The sequence below is a fragment of the Ambystoma mexicanum genome, chromosome 8 (genome assembly GCF_040938575.1).
Source record: "Ambystoma mexicanum isolate Mex_15411 chromosome 8, UKY_AmexF1_1, whole genome shotgun sequence".
Lineage (NCBI taxonomy): Eukaryota > Metazoa > Chordata > Amphibia > Caudata > Ambystomatidae > Ambystoma > Ambystoma mexicanum.
Window position 1 is genome coordinate 464,702,914 of NC_090929.1, and position 17,542 is coordinate 464,720,455.

The window sequence follows — 17,542 nt, forward strand, 5'->3', positions numbered from 1 at the left end:
CGATGAGGGTTGAGGGTTTTGATACCTAGGTTGGTGCACTCGGACCCGGTGGGTTTATCCGAAGCCTGCAGGAAGCAGATGCATTGAGGAAGACTTTGAATTTTATCACATTAGCCAGAGGGGAGGTGGGTGATCTGTTCCTTCTCGCACTTGAAGAGAAAGCCTTTGATCAGAGGGAATGGGGCTTTCTGCATCGTGTTTTGAGAAAGTTCGGCTTTTGAGATAGATTCCATAGAGGGATAGCACTTTTGTGGTGGTCAATGGGGGGTGACTTCAACTTTGTTTTAATTACAGAGAGAGACTAGGCAGGGATGCCCGCTCCCGTTTGCCCTGACCCTGGAGCCATTGGCTGAGCGTATACATGAGTCGGTGCAGATTTAGCTTTGTATTATGCAGATGATATCTTGTTGCATCTCTGTGACCCTCGAGAGTCAATACCGACGGCAGTGCTGGTGATTGAGGAGTATGGTGAGTTGGCTTGATTCATGGTCAGTTTTGAGAATTGGAATCGTACCGAAATGTCACCATCATTTGTGCTCCCCTGCAGTCACTGCGACTTTGGGGGCGCACAAAAATAAGGGTGACATTTACTTTGCCCAAGCAGAGCGGGGGTTGCAGGGGTGTCCTCCACTCTACTTGGGCACCTTAACGGGAGTCAAGGATTGCTGGGGTGTCCTCGATTACCATTTTGGTAAGCGGGGGACAAAAGTTCTGAGGTTTTGGAAGGAAGTTCTGGGATGGATCAGAGACCTGGATAAGAATCGGAGGTACTTAGTCTCGATGTTACTTCTGTTTGGTTTGGAAGGGGGTATAGGAGGAATGGAGGGTGCTTCCACATATGGTGCACTTCGTCCTGCTGGCTGCGAGTTTGCTTCTCACAATTTACTGGAAAAGTGAAACTTTAAAGAACGAAAGAGTGGTCGATTAAAGTGAGAGAGCTATTTCGTATGGAAAAAAATCACTTGCATGTTGCACAATGTCATTCCCTTCATGGAGATGTAACGGGTCCCTTTCCTCCAGAAATAAGGCCCCAAGGGATAGTCAACAGGAAGATAGTGGGAACACCTTAGTGTGGTTTGGCAAGGATCTGACCCAATGGGGTGGCTCCCACGGTTCACAAATCAACCGATGGGTTGTCCGAGACTCGGATGGAAGGGAGACTGGTCCATTTTGATCGTTCATAAGATGGATTTTGGTGCTGACTCTGCATGGGGTGGGTCTGCATATTGGGAGTGAAGTGGGGGGTGAAACCATTTTTCGTTTGAGGTTGTAGGCGGTATTCACGACATGAAAAGCTTAAAGTGAAATTAAAAAAACATGCAGTCCGTAATACCTCCAATAATGGAGCTAGATAAAACACCAAATTCCAACATTAGTTTAAAAGCAACCTACTTGAATTTGAATTGGGCTTCATAAAGCTCCAAGTGCAGATTTAACTGTGTCAAGGCACTAAAGAAGAGAGCCATTCATGGAGCCAAATTAGCAGATGAACAGAAACAGACTAATTGAATGTACTGCCTGTACCTGCCACCTCCGTGGACCTACTCAAACTTGCTGTGGGCATCAATTACTAAAGAAATTAATCTGAATCTGGAAAAAGAAGTCTCCTCTTCAAAAGGGTTACATGTGTAGCAACAAAACTGAATAAACAGCAGAGTTGGGCATGATCTGTGAACAGATGAAATTGCACCCGTGTGAAGAGCGAACATGCCTGAAACGTAAAACACCCCTTTTGTAGGACTGCATGCACCAATCTAATCTAAAATTCTTCGGCATCAAGGCGAACACGTGCAGATTCATTGCATCTTTCCTGAATGAACTACTCCTTCGTTTACTAATATGGGACATTGGTTAAGACGTCCAAAAGGCACAGACGCGCCCTTTCAAAAGCAACTTCCGCATTATCTGCATTTTTCTACATTTACTACTACTCGGATGTGTGTAATGGGACGACCATAGAGCTGGGTTCTTACACATGTCAAGGCCTGCATCTCGGCAGTCTTTTAAATAACTTAAAAAGGAAAATACACATTTTCCAACTTCCGTTATGTGACTTTAGACCGCCATGAGCATGCAGTGAATGAATGACCTCTTAAAGACCCACCCAGGAGACATGAATTTCTGCTTTTCCATGTTTTCTTAACCAAATAAATACGGAATGGAAGCAAAGTAATTTCCGTATGCATACATGTTAAAATCAGTAAAAATGGAAAACACTGAGCCTTAAATACAATGTATTGTCTGTCCTCCACAAGAGGTCTGTCAACTACTCGCAAAACATAGAAGGCTAAGGAGGATATGGAACTTGAATACAAGTTTGCCTTTAAAGGCACAGCAAATGATGCTGTGGTTTGCTGGCCCAACTGGTTTTGTACTTCAGATTCTCAAAAGATTATAGCCACTGCTTTGACTTCCCACCAATGCGATTAGTCATGGAAGAAAATTCTTCGGAAAAAAACTGCTCTGAGTTTCTGTTCCAAGCAGAACAAACACCAGAGGATTCTAAGAAATTTACTGAAGATTTTTTCATTTATAGCAATCGGCAACTGGGACATGAGAGAATAACTCCACATTTGTGCTAATTTTGAGGTTCTGAATTATTTAATATATTTGGATAATGGTGAGGTTTTTCTGCAGTGTAATCATATGTTCCCTGCAATTTAGTCAGCTAGCAGTGAAGGGACCAATGACATGTGTTCACTTCTTTTAGGGGATTTAAGGCGAGCACTATGGACACAGACAAACAAACTGCTTTTGGGTTAGGCTGCCCGTCATTCAGTCAGGAAAGAGGGATGTGCTTGGCTTGCTAACTCTGCACAGCCCAGTTACCTAAAATTTGAGATGGAACAGTCTAATGAAAGTCCCATGAAGAACCAGTCTCCTAAGAAGGCCACAGTAAGTAAGATTGTTGATCTTACCACAACAAAAACAGTGGGAATTTTCAGAAGACCAAGATCAGATTCGACTTTACCATGTCCCGCTGAGCGCTCCTCTCCTCAGACATGTTCTCCGCGGCCATCTGACACGCGCCTACAGCCAACTGACAAAACCGCAGCCAGATCTCCAGCAGGCACTGAGAGCCTCTCCCTGGGACACACCCTCCGCCATGCTGCCTGTCACCCGCACCATTGGGTTCATGAGGAGTGCTGCCCGCCAGCAGCTAGTGCATAGAGCCCACGTCTCGGCCAAGCCCCCCAAGGAGATTGTGACCTTGGCGCATCAAGCTGTGGCCCTCAGTGCCATGTTTCTCACTTTCCTGATTCCCTCTAGCTGGATCTTGGCCCACTTGGAGGACTACAAACAAAAACCGGAGCAATAAACCATGATTCCAAAGCAAGCGTGTCTGTAAGGAGCACTGGAAAAGGACTTCACTTTGTGACCACTTATGCATATTTATAATTAAAATCTTAAACATCATTAAAAAAAAAATACCAAGATCACCATCCCCAAGCACGGATCACACGCAAGACTATTGCACCATCAAGCAAAAGTAAGACACCATAAACCTTCAAATAAACTTCATCTAAAGAAATTCCTGTAACTAAATGAGAGCCACAAATGAGGCCTAAAATGATAGTGCCGCCAGCTCTGAAGGAAGAAACTACAATGTTGGTGCCAGTGTCACAAAACCCAATCATTGACCACCTAACTATAGACTCATTGAGTGTCTAGAGGTTCCTGCACATCTAACCCCACCTCCATATCTGTTAAAAGTGGCTCAGACAGAGGTCCCACTCCAACAATGCTCTCATTGTCAATCACTCTTCTGGACCAAAATACCATTGATGGGCGACAATTAATGTGCTGGCCTACGCATAAAGATATAACCAAGGAGTGGTAGTACATATAATGTCACAAGGTTATCGCATTCAAATAGAACAAAAACCAAGAGTAATACCGTCATCACAATAACATCAAGAAAAGACATTTACTTCTCTTGGTAGAGGTGATGAAGACATTGCAAAAAGAGAGCAATACAAAAAGTACTAGGACAGGAGAGATGCAGTTTTTTGTATTCAACATCTTTCCTTATTCTTAGGAAAGCAACTGAGCGCTTGCTAGTACTATGACCACTGAACAGAAAGGTCAGAAAATAATTCAAAATGACAACTCTAAAAGAATGTATATTGCTCTTTAATGAAGGGAACACCATGACAACCTTCAACCTTAAAAGATGCCTGCTTTCATGTTTCATTGCACCAAAACCACAATAAATATCTACACTTTTAGATGGGTGAAATTCTAGCAACTCAAGTTCAAACTTTATTATAAAAGTTTCACCCAAAGTATTTGAAAAAGGTTTACCTGTTATATCAACACATCTCCGATAGAATGCAATACAGGTTGGATGCCACTCAGGAGACAGACCACCGTATACTTCACTGTTTGGAATTTGCAGTCAACCTAAAGGAGTCCCAATTAGTTGCAAGTCCTCAGTAGAGGTTCTTGTGTGTGCCAAGTGCATTGCCTACCCCTCTCAGGATGACAATCAAGATTTTAAAAATAATCACCCTTTATTAGAACTCCAAATAAAACTGAGCCAGATATGAACACTGGCAAAGACTGTTTTGTGTATCCAGCACAGCAATACAAACGTCCTCAATGCGAGAATGGCTCAACTCCCAATTGTCAAAAGCACATGAACTGGTTATAATGTACTGGTGTTTAGCAAGTGAGTGGTAGGATTCATGGAATGATGGACAAATATAGTTTGTTACAAGGACACGTCTGAAAACTCGGTTGTGGCTCGCATTGAAATAATTTTAAATGGTCATAAAGATCAAACTGGTGTTCTAAACAGACCACTGTCACAAACGCACCACCAACACACCATCTCCCAAAGACTGTGCAAGGGTTTTTATTGATTTAAAGAAACTAGCTCCAAGGACAATCTCTCTCTCTCTCTCTCATGAAAAGTTAACCAGATACTATTTTGGAACGTATTATTTGAACGAGAGTTTCTGAATCAGAGTAAATGCCTCAAATAATTATTGTTTGAAAGAGACACTTTGCAATCCTACATAACACTCCAGGGGAAGGGAATCGCCCTCAGGATGCAAGGGTTTATCCTTGGAAAACCACTGTTTGGATTTCACCTTATGTTTTGATTATGAACACTATATACTGAACATAAGTCAGATATATTTCCTTGCACCCTTAATTGTTTCTAGTGTGTGGGTCAGTTTAGAATATTTTGGACACGAGAACTGTTTTTAAGTTACTAACTTCACACAAACTGATTCTTAGGTTGTTTCCTAGGCAGGGAACCTATTTCTTTAGGATAGGGCTATAAAGGCGTTATCCCAACACATTTTCTGTTGAATAAAAATGTCTGACTATGAGAATATTACAACCTTGTGTCCGCCTCTCATTTATAACCTCTCACATAACTGATTCATAACCCCAACTGACTAGATTCTGACTGGTTGGTTGTGAAGGCTTCAAGGCAACTCCCCTATCCATTTAACGTCCTCTTGGACTTCTTAGGTGTGACCTACTCTTCTCCAGGGTGAGTTCCAGGGATTGTGGCGATGTCTTCCTGACACTCAATACTCACTCCATCTTTCTTTCATGCCCTGATTTTGCTCTCCCTGTATCTTTTTTTAACTCTTCCCCCCTTCACCTACTCTCCCCTCACTCTGTCTTCTTCCTCTCTATCCAGTCTCACTCTATCTACCTCTACCCTCCGATCTTTCTCCTTCCTACTGTCTCCTGCTACTCTTTCCTCTCCACACTACTACTACTACTACTCTACCCTCTCCACACTACTACTGCTAATCCACCTTCTACTCGCTCTCCTTTCTCTCCTTCAGTCACCTTCTACTCACTCCCTATTCTTTCACGACTACTCTCACTCGAACAGCTTACATGCGCACTCACAACACAAATCACTTTCTTTCACCAAATACTTCTCCTTTTCTGAAACTTGCTCCCACACTCCTGTCCACCATCCTTCCTTCTGGCCTCTCTGCCCCATGCTCCGCCTCTGACCTCACCCAAACAACCCACACCTTCCCGTTTCCTGTCCCCATCTCTATCCTCCCTGGAACAAACTTGCCTGCTTTTCCACACACTGGAGTTGTTTACAGATAGAACGCATAAAAAGGGGACTAGGCTGTGCCCCTTTCTGCCACACGGGTCTGTGGAGCCTGGCAAACGGTGATCTGCTCTGAAACATTTTCCAGTTCATTAGAGAACTTTACCATGGTTAGATTATAGGCAAGTGGCTGAGTCCTGCTCGCGTTTAAGTCTGAGAGCCGCTCTGTGGCTGTATTCCATGTAAGCAGTTTGGGCCCGGGAACAATGCAACGGCCACTGTATCATTGTGTGCATTGGTATCAGGTGGAAGTATCTAGTGTTTTTTTTTGCTGCTGCATATAGTGGCCACCATATTCCATAGCGGTTTCCTCTCCCGAGAGCCGGTGGGGGATCTCTTGGCAAGAGATGTCTTGCTGGAGTCTCTAATGGGCGATCTGCCGAGAATGCGGTTAGCTATAATTGCCTTAAATGAGAACAGGGCAGTATCTTCATACAGAGGTATGGGGTCATTAAACGTTCTACTGCCGAAGGACATATAGGCGCATAGGGAGGGGACAGGAACTGGGGACCTCCCAACTGCCTCCTTACCCCTCTTGGGTAGGAATGGCTCTGAATTTAACCGATGGGCCTCCCACCTCAGGCTGAGACTGGTCCCTATGCCCTCTTCACAAGGTCAGACTACTGACCTTGCCACACATCCTAAATGAAATGTTCTGCATAACAAAAAAGATGTGGGTAGGTAGGTATACTCCTAATAGTTAGTTATTTTATTGTTTGAAATGAAGAAAAAAAAAACACAAACTCAATATGGCACTTGTGTATACAAATAGCTGGGACTTTAATAGTAGAACTCCATTCCTGGAATGTTATTTTAATGGCGGACCCTCCCCTCCCACCACACCAACTTCATCACATCTCAGCCAGCATTTCCAACTCCACTAGCAAGTCCCACCCTACATCACTCTCTCCCACTCCACATCGCCACCACATGCATTCAATTCTCTGTCATATACCATGCTTTCATCTTTTTGACCCACACACAGACATCCTTATTCACCACTGCACGGTACCCCACGACCCCCACACTCAACCATCATAAAATCCTCTGTCAAATCACCTCAGTGCCCTACCTATCCTCTTCCCCGCTCGTGCACATCACGACACACCTCCCCACCTCTACACTATACCTGATGATACAGGAGAACTTGCAAACCATGAACTAAAGCGACACAAGCTCACAACCAAACTCATGAATGCTACAAACCAGAACGTCTCAGACTGACATTAAAGAGCTGCACAAGGAACGATCTGTTGATCAGTATTACTCATCAATGTCCCCAACGGTAGCTATCAGGATGAACGACCTGTTGATCAGTATTACTCATCAATGTCCCCAACGGTAGCTACCGGGAGGAACAACCTGTTGATCAGTATTACTCATTGATGTACCCACAGGTAGCAATCAGGAGGAATGACCTGTTGATCAGTATTACTAGTCTATGTACTCACAGCTAGCTATTGGACAAATTACCTGTTGATCAGTGTTACTCGTCTATGTACCCAGAAGTAGCTATCGGGAGGAATGACCTGTTAATCAGTTGGCACAAGACAATTGCTTATGTTTTCCCTTCGACACCACCATAATACTCCTCGCTCCAGTATGGGCCACTACAGATTTGCTAGTCTCAGCCGATAGAAATGTGCAGAAGACGTTGCAGCCACATTGATCCATCTTGACATGAAATAAGTGATACTAAACTCCATAACTGCTCTTGCACGAACTTGGCAGCGTCTTCGAATTTACACACTTAAACCTTGTGCCAAGATGTTTGGAGGTCCTTCAAGAAGCCCAACAACCTAGTACAAGAATGTTACTCTAACAAATGAAAAACTAATGGTCGAAATACTTCCCCAGTAGGTTAAGGGAAGGACATTTCAGCTTTGACATCCCATCTTCTACATGAGGCATTGTATTTATTACCTTTACACAAGACCACAACATTACCCTTCCTGGTTGAAGATACCTGCGTTAAATGCCTTATTGTAGAGTTTAAAAAGAGCTTTGCTCTCAGGCACAAGACCAGCTCCACGTTGGATCTCCCGAGGCGCAGACTTCTTGGTTTGGGCCAGTGCACAAGAAGGCCACCCGAAATCCAACACGTTGCTTTACAAGTCGCTATTACCTTTATTGACCTACACACATCGCCTGAACACGAAACCCTCCCATTAATACACAAGAACAGCTCGATTTTAAAGCAAGAATCGGAGCCTGCAATTATGCATGTTCGGTCTCTTCTTTATTCTCACAGCAGCAGAGTTCAGGAAAGAGCTTAGAACTGTCAGTACGGAACCACACTCCAGTGCAAAAAGGTTCATACACATATTGCATGCGCACAGGGCAGTCACAGCTTACTTCAATTAAACCAAAGATTTCAGGAAATCTTGTCCATTTTTGTTGTAACCTTAGAAAATGCGACCAGTGATTCAGTGGAGTCCATGAATCTGTACTAGCAACATAAATTGAGCCCTACAACCTAGAAGCCAAGTTGCTTTTTCCTGGATTTCGGGCACATTCCATGCAAGGTAAGGGCTTGAATCGCGCATACCACCAGTCTAACATGCCATTGTGGGACATAGCAGAAACCAGGAGTTCTCTGCACCCACTTCCAAGGTATTGCACTCATTCTTCACCATAAGCAGTACCACAAGCAGGTCCACATGCAGTTCTAAGACGTATATGTCATGCTGTTGCATGCTTTCATCCTCCTAAATAACGGTTTAGTCATCCACACAAAGCATTTTAATCTGGTACAGCATTTATGCTGCAACAAAATCTTTTTTTCTCTTTTTTTTCTGCACTGGAGCCAAGCATCTCCAGAGCTTCAACATGTAAAAAGAAAGGAATCCAATCACACACGAGTGTAATAAATACAGTCTAAAAATGATATCTACCCAATATGATTTTATGGAAGGCCGGTTGCTGGCATGCAGGGCTTTCATCACTCACGAGCTCAAGTTTACGGCTTTTAAAAAAATAGTTTTGATCGAAAGCATGTTCCCAATTGTAACCAACTCCTAAATGGCAGCATACATAAAGCAAGTGCATTTAAAAACATTTTTTTTAAAGAATATATTTTTATTCGGTGTTTTCAGGAAGGTATACAACAAGTACATAATGACGAGTAAAAAAGTTATTACGAGGGTTTAACCATCACATAAGGGTATATTGGATTGACATCACAGGGTGTCAGTTGTAGTCTTTCTGGGGGGCTTTCGCCTCCCCGATGACCTCCCTTGCTGCTAATGCGAGGAGTGTCGAGAGGAACATTTGCTCTTTACAGTTGGAGGGACTATGTGAGCCATCGGGTCATGGGAGGGTGGCGGGTCAGTCCTGGATACTCCTCCGCGTATTCCATGAAGGGCGCCCCAGTGTTCTGAAAGCTTGTGATATTTTAACAACTAGAAGCTGCAAACCCTACTGCTTCTGTTGAGTAATGTATCCCTGATAGCTATACACGGGGTGCTAAATCCAGAAACCATGTGATGGGGGAGAGCAAGTAACCCACAGCTGGAACTACCCGCACCAAGCACACCTCGCAAAGGAGGAGAGGCAAGGAGGGAATGAAGGGGACGAGCACCAGTAAGTATCACCATATTCCCAGGCACCTCAGCCTATGTATGCTACGATAGACGTCCAACAGGCCGTTGTGAGAATGTTAGGGTCGCGACTGTGTCCCAGGGCGTGGCAGGGGGCACTGACCTAAGGAACCCTACCCAGTTGCATTGCCTCTTCTCGGGTGACTGGCCAGTACCACCTGCTTGGGAGGGGCGACGATAAAGATCACTCCCTCCCAGACAAGCTCTGAAGGAATCCAGCTAGAGAATATGGCCACGAGTCCTTAGAGAGGGCGGACAATGATGGGTCTGGGTGCCGTTGGATTCCACTTGCATTAGTAGAGGATGTCGTGATAAAACGTTCCCCATCAGATTGTCAATACCTGTGGATTGAAGTGAGTGCTGTCCCTCAACACCTCCTCTGAAACAAATCCATTGTTGTGGCATACTGGAATAAGGTTCTTACCCAGACACCCAGAAGATTTTTAAACCCCCAAGGGAAATTAATATTTCACCTTAAACCAAACCTAGTCCAGCATTCCCAACTCTCATGGCTGCTGGGTTCATGTTCCACCAATCAGGTGGGCAACAGGTGGAACATAGTAATGTGCCCCCTCTCTCAGCAGGTATCGTCACTCAGACCCTTAAGAAATTGTGGTGACATACTTATCAAAGTACCAACTCTGTTCTAACGCCTTACCTGGCTGCCCTGCTGCTTACAAACTCTCTTCAATTTCCATAAACTCGGTGGTCGAAGTGGACAGGAGCGGCGCTCCTCTGCTTTTAAAAAAAAAAATTAAGTTGGACTATTTCTATACTTCTATTTTAAAAAGAAACCGTTCGGAATGGTTTTGTTTTAAAATAAGTGTATGAAGCAGTTCAAACTTGCACTTCACTGTACGTTGTATGGGGGCTTGTATTGTGCCTGGGAGGGGCTGTGACAATGGAGTTTGTGGGGAGAGGGACAGGCCAGCAGGAAACATAGTTCCACTACTACTTTTCATAAACTTTGACCACTGCATACACTGGCCTCTGAGAGCACCAGAGTCTGGCTGATTGGGGAATCCACTCCCCCAACCCCCGGAACCTCCTTTTGAGTAAGTGCTATATTGATGACCCAAACATCAGAGCTTAGGTGTAGACCATCTTCAGACACTCACCATAAACAAAGCCTACTCGTCTGTCCTGCACCTGGGGTGCCCTTGTGATAAATTCTAGAATGTTAGACCTCTGGTGTACTACATAAAAAGCCGACCCTGGCTGTAGCATCCTTTGTCTTTGTACCGCGTTGCGTCGAGGGTTGTGTGTGAGCCCTTGAAATGGGACAGAGGGGGAAGCACATCTACTCCCTCACCTTTTTTCTTTTTTTCCCCTTTTCTTTTCGGCAAAGCACCAACTCTAACAGTGGCCAGCTATGTTCTGCCATATTTTCTGTCCCTCATTACCTTAGTTAAACGCATGTTAAGTTGCTCTCTGCCAGCTTTGTTACCTATAGACGTCCCATCGTCCCTCTGATCCATGGAATGTGGTGGAGCGGCTGCTGCAGTTCCTTACCTGTCGCTTGACCATGCAGGTTAGCGCATCCATTCAGCGACCCTCCACGACTCTTCCTCATTATACTCGGCAGGAAGGAATGATGACGGGAGCTGCGCAATGGGAGCTATTGCAATGCATTCCAGGGTGCCTCCAAGGTGAATGGTAGTTTCGCTCCTCTCCCTTTATGGAGCCGACATAGCGTGAACACTACTGAACCCCCAGCATCACTCTCTCCCCAGATGGGCTCCAAAGGCATAGACCTGTAAGTTTGCATCCCTCAGCTCCTCAGCACTTCTTCTGGGTCCCTCCAGGGAGCAGACTGCTGCTTTCAATCGCTTCCTCAACAGTGAGAGCGGCAATCCCCTTCGTTGTTTGGGCGGATCCTGCTCATTTGCTGACCCAGTCTAGTTCCTGAGTAAAGCCCTACCCATTTCCCACCCCTCCCAGCTTCAGGGTGGAGGCGTCTCCTGGTCGCAATTCTCGCACAGGGGCAATAGCCCAAGAGGAGCACAAATCCTCTCTGGGCCCTCTCTAACAGTCTTTCTTCTCTTTTTTCCACACTGAATCCAAAAGTTTCTTTAGATTTGTCAATTTCCCATGGGTTAGCCAGTCTGTAGAATAACCATCATAACGTTCCAACTTTCCCCCCGGCTTTGGATCGAACCAAGTCCTGCCATCTCGTGAGCATTTTATCTAAACCTCTGCCAAGGGGTACCAGTAACTTTTCTTTGTAAACTTACCACTAACACTAGAATTGGGCAGCAAAGTAAAATATACTTAAATGGCATGAATGGTGCATGTAACATATATTCTCTGTGCGTATGATGTTTGGTACACCCCAGGAACGTAGGATTCGATTGAGCCAGAGTTTACAGTTGCTTCTCTGTGCTTTAGGACTGATTGATGTAGGTGCAGATTCCCTTCTCATGTAGGAGCATTGGAACCTGAATTTCTACCCTATCTTAAATCACAGTCTTGCATCCTGCCGATAACCCAATCTTTCAGCAAAATTCAAACTTTCCCGAGCAGGTACACAGGGCGTGGATTAAGCCTTGAATCTAAACTGCCTATTCAGATGCTTGCTACATCAAGAATGTGCTTCTGCCAGAAGGCCTGCGCTCAGTTTGGTGGTTGAGCTCCTTCAGAGTCTCTAGTATCAGAGCACCACCAAGAGCTCTCTGCCGATGACACGTAACTGATCCCTCAAGTTGGCCTCACACAGGTAACTGGGCAAGGTTGTGTCCCCCTGAAAATACGCAACACATTTTGGGCACCCCACCATCACAAGCTTGTGGTCTTCCAGGGGGCATACTACTCCATTACATCCATAATGAGGGCTGGAATTGGGACTAATTAAGGGAGTGTGGGTGGACCAGTAAAGGACAAGCAGAGAAGGGGGCTTGCCTCCAGGACACAGCAACATGCTGGCAACAGCCATATGTTGCCCGCCCCCTCCCCCCCCGGCCTCCTGTCATCCTACCGAGCTAGCCGCCTCTCTTAGCACTGTACAGAAAATGTCTTTTAATGTGCTTGGGCATACCCCTGAAGTGTTCATTGATCTGTCCTAATGCATTGCTCCTTTCACAACTGCTTTAACAAATAGTATTGGATTCCTGCTACAAAGATCCCCTTGGGACCTGTAGCTGCTGGCCGAGTCTTGGGTCTGTGACCCCTAAAATTTCTGTTGGAGGAGTCACTGCCACAGTAGGGACCAGGCCGAGTTAAGAGACTTCTTCTAATGGAACTGGTATCCAGCCCTTCCTGACCGTGTACTGGGAGTCTGCCCTAACCTTTAGCCTGTGTCTGCAGCTTCCCTCTGGCCCACTGGTCCTTCCCAAAAGAAAGGCTGAGCACCAGCAAGTAAATGTCACTTCACCTGACATGGGGCATTCTTTGCACTGTCAAGCCTGTCCTGGAACCTCCTGGTTCATGGCGATCACACCCCACAGTAGCTGGTTAAGTAGTGGCACTGATTGCTTCTCTAACGCCTCTGCGGTTTCATCTAAGCCACTGCACTATCAAAGATAAGGTTCCCAGGTTAAGGGACCTAAACGATGTCAGGAAGTCATTCAAGAATGATTTTCGTATGCTGGATAAGTGTTGAGTAATGCAGACCCTGGCACAATGTATACATGCACTCGTCAGTGGAGTGTCAAACAGGGGTTATTCTCCACTGTAGACATCCTGCACTTTCCAGAGCCCTTTAATACATGGGGTCAGGAGGGTTCAGAATGGGATCCACGAGTTACGATTTAGTAGCTCTAAAGATGTCTCGGCAGCGATGATTCTGGTGTTCCCACCCATATCTCCCAGAAGTTAAACACTTCCACTTGTGTTGCCAACGTCCAACAACTATAGTGAGCTGCAAATCCAGCGCTGCTGGTAGGTAACTTGTAACTTTTTTTCTGGTGAGGAGAAGTGAAATCTATGTCGGAACCTTTTCTGGGAGAACGTTTTGGATGTGTTTGAAATTGGTATTTTAACTAAGGAATGCACTGGCATGCACTGCTTCTTGACGCCTGCTCCTGTATTTGCAGATGTTGCAGCAGCAGGAATGTAAGCTCCTGTACCCTCGAAAAGACGGCCAGAGAACCGAGAACAAAGCCAAAAACAGATATAAGAACATCCTTCCCTGTGAGTATGAGCCCTTCACATACCTTCCCAAGAAAGACCTGTACATGTAGAAGTGTTTTATAGCTCTCGAATGCTGCCCTCGTGCTGCTTCGTTGTCCCCCAAGTTCACAAATGAAACAAAAAGGGAATTCATGAAATGCAGTCCCTTCCTGCGAGCACTGTGCCCTGTGTGAATCACAGGAGATGGGCCCCGTCTCTCTGATGCCCATCACTATTGCATCGTTTGTTTATAAGAGTTATTTATTCACCTCTCCCTGAGCTACAAGGTACACGCAGCTCTGCATGTTTACAGCGCAAAAAATGGAGACGAACTGGTCCTGTAACACAGATGCCAAAGCGCAGAATCCATGCAACCATTCAAAGGAAACCTTTCAGATGTCAGACCTTGGTGGGGACAGTCCAATTTCAAGAAAATCGTGGTGGTGCATTCTCCCAAAAGTGGACACCCTCCAACAGAGGAGGTCTGAGCTGGTTAATGTCCCATGCACTGGCTACGATGCTGCCTTACCTACATTGATTGGGCCAATACTCCTCAAAGAGAATTAAGGACAGTTTGACCCCTGCCCCATCCTACACCCTCACCCTTGCTATTTCTTCAAGTCTAAAACAACTTTTGCTCGTGGATCACTCGATGCTATTAGGAAATATTCCTCTTTTCTGCACCTTTCTTTACATTTCTATGGCACCCCCCAAACCTTTTGCGTTTATTATTGCATTTTACCCGTTCTTTTTACAGCACAATGAAGCCTTAAGCTTCACTACACTGGCATTTGCTCATCTGTTACGGGTAAACTGACAAGTCCTTCAGGGTGTCGGTACTGCGAAACATTGTTTCCCTTAGTCTTGTTATTTTATTACTACTTTTAGTAACTTGTTATCACTTGTGATAACTTTTTATCATTGTACAATGCATCTTAAAGTGCAGTACAATGGGGTACACTTTTCGTTTTTCCCTAGACTAACACTCAGAGGATTTTTTGGTTACTCCAAGTATGCTAAATGGACAAGCTAGTGGCGGCCGTGACTTTTTACAAACATTTTTCTGGTGCATTTCATTTTAGCCTTACCGTGTTTGGCTACTAATTGTGGCTAGTGGTCAAACATGGCCATGCCACAATATGTTTTGCTTGTCCTTTGACCATCTTGTCTTTTAGCCTTCTTCCTGGCCCTTTGACGCCAGGAAAACTCTTAAATGGACTTCCAGTGCCTGGGAAAGCAGGGCTACTGGAGGGCTATGTGTGTTTGCAGTGGGCTGGGACTGTCCGGTCTCAATCAGAAAACTGTGCCAGTGTGTCTGAGTGGTATGCATGAGTTTTGCCACCAGTGGTTCTGATTGGACCACTGCTGGGGTGTGTGTCTGGGACACATCTGTAATTGGCTAGTGAGTGCTGCTGCTCTTACCTGGCTTTTAGAATGAGAGGACCCCTGCACCCACTCTAGAAAGATCCTGGGAGAAACTGAAGGAGGCTAGACTCATGTCCAACTACAAGACTTGCGAGGAGAACGTGGACCCGTCGGAAGGCTTGGCGACCAACTTCTGCTGCTGCTCTGGTAGAGCCCTGTCCTGTGGAAGATCTTCAGCAGTCCTGCGAAGCAGTGGCAACCCTTGGAGTGACGGAAACATCCAATTTCGACTTCACTTCAGAGTCCTACGAAGAAGGCCTTTCGGAAGTGCCCCAGGACCGCCCTGTGGCTGATCAGCTCTGAGTTTGGGCTACTGTGCTGCAGACGTCACTGTTCCGAACTGAGGCCAGGAACTTGGGGAATCTTCAGCTTGTGCAACAAGACTTAACTCTGAGAAATGTCATGGTCTTAGCATCAAGGGGACCCAAGATGGGAGGGGAAAGTCTCACCGTGACAGGTGAATCCCTTTGCGTCGCCGTCCGTAACTGCTTTCCTGTGTCCATTCCTGAGGGGCCCTGCATAGAGTTCGGGTGCATTCTTCAACTGGGAGACCTTGCACCAGCATTAGACACCGACCAGAGTGCTGCTCGAACCTGCAACCCCTTGGAATCAGGGGCTGAGAGTGACAGCATGAGAAGCAACCTTGGACCTTCTTCAATCGGCCGGCCAAGTCCTGTGAAGAATCAGACTACAGGGGTGAGTTGTAGCAATTCTTGCCTCACCCCTAAACTGCCTTTTACAAGTTTGGATAACTTTTAGAAACGTTTATCTTACTTTGGCTTTGCCATTGCTTCTTCACACAAGCACTCTGACAGTTGGGAACACGTTTGTTAGCTCGATTAACTCGTCCCCTGACATTTAGAACTGGTCAATGGACCCCAGAGACCCTACCCTTCACAAAACTGTATGGAACTTTGCTGAACTTTTGGGCACAAGGCCCCATATGTCTGTACCTTCCTTTTCAGCGGTTTGATATGTATTTTGCCCTACTGTAGTAATTGAATTTATGTATCGAATTTGTATTATTGAGTGATTGTATTACCTGTTAGTAGTCATTTTCACTGAGTGTTTTGGCCATAAGTAAAGAAGTATTTTTATAACCATTTGTCCAAGTGTGTTCCCGGACTTCACTGTGTGTGCTCATTGTGGATCCCTTACAAGCTCACCACCTCTTGAGACTTAGCCTAGACCACTCACCTTGCTACTTTGAACCGGTTTGGCTACAGCACCCAGAGATGTCCCTTTCACAATATAGTGTGGCCTTCTAAACATCTGTCCACCATGCCAGAGTATAGAAAATAGTCCTAACACCTGCTTTTCAAATAATGTGGCTTTTGCTGATGAGTCTGTATGTTCGTTGAAGCTGTGACCTCGGTTATTGACTGTCGAGTAGAGCATGACATTTCCTCTGCACTTTGTACTTCCTTTGTGCCCTGAGCCTCTACTAACTCCTAATGAGGTTGGAATTAAGAGAGGCAGAAGTGCTAATGGGGTGTAGGAGAGAACCTTATTCATACTGGGATTCTCTACTTCATATTGTGGGAGAAATTGCCCCAAAACGCCAGATCCCCTCACTTGTAACATCATCCTGGCATCTGGTGTCCCACACCACTCACCTACATTTGCCTTGAGAACGGACTGTTGCACTGAAGTGTGGTGTGTAAGCTAATTTGAGAAGGTTTTTCTCTGGCAAAGAATGGCCAAGGCACATTTACTGCCTCCTTTCCATTTAAAATGTGTTTGGGAAAGCAGTAAGTAACCGAAGGCTGTTTTTAACCTTGTTAATGCCTACTCCTTCTAGGTGTCTTCATACGTCAGCTTTCATGTACTCCTGAATACTCATAACCTTGTTCGAACCTTCAGCCTACACATGGCCTTGTAGCCTAATGGAGCATGATATCAGATAATCTTATCAGAAGTCTTAATATCTAGTTCACTTTACGCTGCCTCTTTGTTTGTAGTTGACACAACACGGGTGGCGCTTCAAGATGCCGATGAGAGTGTGCCGGGCTCTGACTACATCAACGCAAACTACATCCGGGTACGTGGGGTAATGGGTTTGGGAGTATGTTCCATGTCCCCCCATACCTGCCTCGAAATGTTGCTCTACTAGTTTAACGTGAAATGTACTGGCAGGATTACATTGAATCTGATTGGTGAGGCCCTCACATGTCTGCCAATGCATCTCACCCTAGGCCTCTGCAGAACGCCCTGCAGAGATCTGCACACTGCTCTGTTGTATGTGTGAGACATGCATGGTATCAAGAGAGACACAGACTCAAGTGTTCTAAAAACATGTATTTACTACAATGCT

The 17,542-nt window shown here is 45.4% G+C and overlaps 1 protein-coding gene across 3 annotated transcripts in view; it reads left to right on the plus strand.

Moving 5' to 3' along the window:
• LOC138472085 (tyrosine-protein phosphatase non-receptor type 11-like) overlaps positions 1 to 17,542 on the plus strand; it is a 532,490-nt gene that overhangs the window by 395,887 nt on the left and 119,061 nt on the right. For all 3 annotated transcript variants that reach the window (XM_069610075.1, XM_069610076.1, XM_069610077.1), the window contains exons 7-8: positions 13,728 to 13,824; positions 17,190 to 17,269. In XM_069610075.1, coding sequence (XP_069466176.1) covers positions 13,728 to 13,824; positions 17,190 to 17,269 — 177 coding nt within the window. The remainder of the gene's footprint in view (positions 1 to 13,727; positions 13,825 to 17,189; positions 17,270 to 17,542) is intronic.